The sequence below is a fragment of the Nuphar pumila genome, chromosome 17, assembly GCF_984573655.1.
Source record: "Nuphar pumila chromosome 17, dmNupPumi1.hap1.1, whole genome shotgun sequence".
Taxonomy (NCBI): Eukaryota; Viridiplantae; Streptophyta; class Magnoliopsida; order Nymphaeales; family Nymphaeaceae; genus Nuphar; species Nuphar pumila.
In genome coordinates this window covers 8,935,330-8,939,333 of record NC_143265.1, presented here as the reverse complement: position 1 = coordinate 8,939,333, position 4,004 = coordinate 8,935,330, and the positions used below count along the sequence as shown (strand labels likewise).

At 43.0% G+C, this 4,004-nt stretch overlaps 1 protein-coding gene across 1 annotated transcript; it reads right to left on the bottom strand.

Annotated features, from left to right (window-relative positions):
- Window positions 1–529: 529 nt before the first annotated feature.
- LOC149811573 (transcription factor bHLH78-like) lies at window positions 530–3,716 on the bottom strand. The gene is made up of 8 exons (XM_089992526.1): window positions 2,549–3,716; window positions 2,054–2,287; window positions 1,880–1,945; window positions 1,719–1,787; window positions 1,557–1,628; window positions 1,255–1,476; window positions 1,069–1,162; window positions 530–977 (listed from the first exon to the last, which is right to left on the bottom strand). The coding sequence occupies exons 1-8, from the start codon at window positions 3,476–3,478 to the stop codon at window positions 940–942; spliced, it is 1,725 nt and encodes a 574-aa protein (XP_089848652.1). The 5' UTR covers window positions 3,479–3,716; the 3' UTR covers window positions 530–939.
- Window positions 3,717–4,004: the final 288 nt, after the last annotated feature.

Sequence of the window (4,004 nt, the reverse complement as noted above, 5' to 3'; positions counted from 1 at the left end):
CCTAAGCCAATCCCCTTCTGGTCAGCTTGCTTGTATTCTATTTTCTTCAAACCTCCAGCACAGCATATTCCAAGTATACTCTGAAGGACAAGGGACACGCTGTTTTTGTGTATTTTCCCATTAACAATAGTGTATAGGGAGACATGACATGGGGATAAAGAAGTATCCAGGTCTATTTTATCAATTATCCACAGGATAAGAGAAACTTGTAAAAAAGTAGGTAGAGATCACATTTCACACTTTTGTAGCTGGCCTGCAAATGAAATAGACTAAGGGGGGGGGGGGGGGGGGTGACAAAAAATTGAAGCATCAGGTGCTCAATCACAGTTGACTCCAGCTCACACACACACACACACTATATATATAGGACTGATAAACAATCTGGGGGCCCTTAGTACAGCTGGTCACAAGCAAGGATGTGGACTAAACATGACAGAGATTAAGCAAATTAACAGTGAAATGATGCTGAGATGTTTTCAAACTTGTCATGATGTAAATGAAATTGATTTGTGGCGAGAATCGGGATGACTTCATCAAAATCTTAATGACTTGATAACTACGAATAGTAGAAACATCATCTGTCTGATCAAGAAGGTGATGGCTACAGATTCAACCTTCTGATTACTTACCAGTTACCATATTACATCTTACATGTGGTGAGAAGCTTGGCACCACAGAGACGCAATTAGCCTAGAATTATACAATGGTGGTACATCACAAAAAAAATTGCAAAAAAATCGGTTGCCAGAAGAGAAAAAAAGGACCTACTAAGAGATTGCTGAGGAACCTGGTTGAATGATAATTTTAGTGACTTGGTCTGCTAGGCAATCTTAGTTCTCCTATATACAGAGGACCACTCCCCCGGCCAACTCAAAGTGCTCTCGTTGAGCTTCTTAAGTGCAGTGTTTCAAACCAGAGGCCGTGCTCCCAATTCATAAATTAGAGCTCAATTTTCATGTGGGGTGTGGACAATGAGCCTGCATTAAGAAAATTATAAGATATAAGCATATAATTCGAGTCCCCAACAAAGAAAGAGAAGAAATTGATTTCTCAAAACAATTCACCAACCATGAAAATTTTGTGAAGTGAATGCAGCTTCCTGATTCTGTCCAAAATCCATCTGGACAACACTTTGAAGTTCATCATCCCAAAAGGTTGTGAGCTAAAAGTTGGCACAACATACCATTTTTATCAGGATTCCCGACTCTGATTACTGTCAAAAATTCAATGCAAAAAGAAATTTACAAAAATTACCTGCGAAGAAGCATCTCCGTATCCATCAGTCACAGGCAATTGCATGCCAAGAGTTCTAGACAGAGTAGAGTCTAATGGATTTGCGAAGCATTGCGTCTCCGTTGCACAAGTGATGGAACTTTGGTGTGGCCCCTGTTGGGGATGGTTACCATATGGAAATGTTGAGGCAGATGAATCTAAAGGGTACATCATCTGTGAAGACGATCCTCGTGATTGAAGCATCTGATATCAGGTTCAACAGATCAGGCAAATTAGATAAGGCCACAATCACAAGTTAAATATAAAGTCAAAATAGAACTTACATCCTTCGGAAGGACTCCGTCCATGTTGAAATCGAGTCTCGGATTCACGGTGGCCAACTTCATGGAAAGAAACTGAAACATAGCGGAAAATACACAATTAACCAGTGGTGTAATTTAAATTTCTTGTGAACTTCTGTCTTGTTGTGGAGATCAAATACACACCTCAACTTGTCGTTGCAATGACTGCACATAGTTTATGATTTCATCGAGCATAACTGCTTTTCCAGTTACCTACAAGAACAATCCGTTGCCTGAATTTAAGTCCTCCTCCTGCTAATTGTAAGAGAGAATGCCTATAGATGACAACAAGAATGCAGAGTTACCTTATTGCATCCAGGGACAAGATCTTGCAGAAACTTCATGCGCTCACTGATCTTCTCCCTTCTCACCTGTCATAGAGCAGATGATTAGTATAAGCCTTTGAAAAAGCAGATGTAACGATTAGCATCGGTTGCAATGCAATGATCAGAGAGGAAATCATGATGGCAAATTCATACTCTTTCTGCAAGGCTGTGGCTATCAGTTGCTTGGCCTCTTCTGGCTCGGACATGGATGTAATCTTGCTTGGGGGGTTCAGGGAGGTTTTGTGTTTCTTTTGATTGCTTTTGATCTCCATCTCCAGAATTTGAATCATCATTCTGCTCAGCCTTTGGCTTTGGTTCATCTTCTTCATTGAACCCTGCTTCTGTACCTCTGTTTTTCTTCATTTTTGACTCGTCTGCCTCAGCGTTCTGCAGGCATTATCACAAGTATACCAAATTATCAAATGATCCTTGACAAGGGTCCCCCAAATTTGCAAAATTATTCGCATTTTTTTCATTTGTCATTTGAAACTGAAGCTATCATCAGATTCTTATAGCATAAAAGACACCAAATTAATACTAAAAACAGATTAACATAAGAAAATTACTCACAACAAACTGGGACAGAGCCCACAATTGGCCTACACTGAACCAAAATTGAGAAAGAAATGAGGGAATCTCTCAGAATACCTTTGTCGGCTTACAACTCGGAGAAGCGGGCGCTTCCTTTGGTTTTCCCTTCGGAATTGCCTTTCGCTTTCTGCTGCTGGTCTCCCCAGGAGTCTTCGGTCCGAGCTCGCCGATCCCGATCTGATCGGAAGCAGTCGATTCCTCGCGGCCGCCGCTGAATTCTGCTTCGTCCGACACGAGAGTGGAAGCTCTCGACAACCTGATAAACTTTCGATCCGGAGCGCCATTGCTGCCACCACCAACACAACCAGACGCAGACCTCATCTCTGTTTCGGATAAATTGGCCGAAGCAGAGACGTCCCTGCTCATTTGAGCCCCACCCTTGAGAGATTGGCTGCTGGAGACTCTAGACAGCTTGCCACTGTAAGGCAATTCAGGCTCCTGGAAGCCAAACCCACCTAAACCCCTGTTCCCAAAGCAAGAATACTTAGCAGCCCTCTCTACAAAACCCGGGTCAGATGGGAACTGTGTCATGCTATGGTGAGCACCCATTGAATTCCCAGAAATGGGCAGACTCCCATTCATTCTAGAGTGATCCATCCCAAGATTGAGAGTGGGAGGGGAATTCAAAGGGGTGCTGTAACAAGAAGTATTCGAGCTAACATTTCCAACTCTATAATTCCCCATCGTCTGCGATTGTGGGGAAATCTCCCCAGAGTTGCAGATGCTCCCCAACCTCCCAATGAGCTCTTTAATGGCGACGCTGTCGCCGGACGACGTCGGCGAGGAGACAATTGAGCTCAACGCCGAGTGGTATTGAAGGCTCTGATCGTTGGGGAACTCCCAATTCACGTTGAGGTAGGAGTGGGGAAGGGGTTCGGGTGGGGAGGAAGAAGGGATGTCACCATGGATATCCATGGTGGGGGGTCTGTAGTTCAAGGTAGAGGGGTTCCTGCCACTGCCATTCATCAGAAAATTATCTTTTTCCATCTCAGATGGGAAGAAAGCGCAACCTATGCTAAAATCAGAAGATGCCCACAAAATTTCAACCACAGAGAATGAAAAGGAAATGGTTTCCTCTCTCTACCAATCAAAATGGTTGAAGATAAAGACTAAAAACAGATGCGGTTTTGAAGCCCAATTGCTTTCAAGCAAAACCCCACAAATCTTAACACCCTCAGAGAGAGAAAAAGAGGTATGGAGAGGGTTATTTATTTCTGTACTTCTTGAGAGAGAGGGGAGGAGGAAAAGACCGAGAAGAGATTGGTGATGAGAGAGGAAGGGAACAAGAGTCCGGATGACAAGGGGAGGGAAATGCTGACCCTTAATCTCCGTAATCAATGGTGAAGATGACAGGCCTTCAACGTCAAGCTGGTTATGTCTCCTCCTCTCCGTTAACCCATCAAAGCAAAAACAAAGAAATTACTTGTGAAGTTTAATTATTTCAATAGCCATGAAAACTCTAAGCCAGATCATCAAATCCCATTTTCTCTTTAAAAAAAAGAGTACTTTGGAG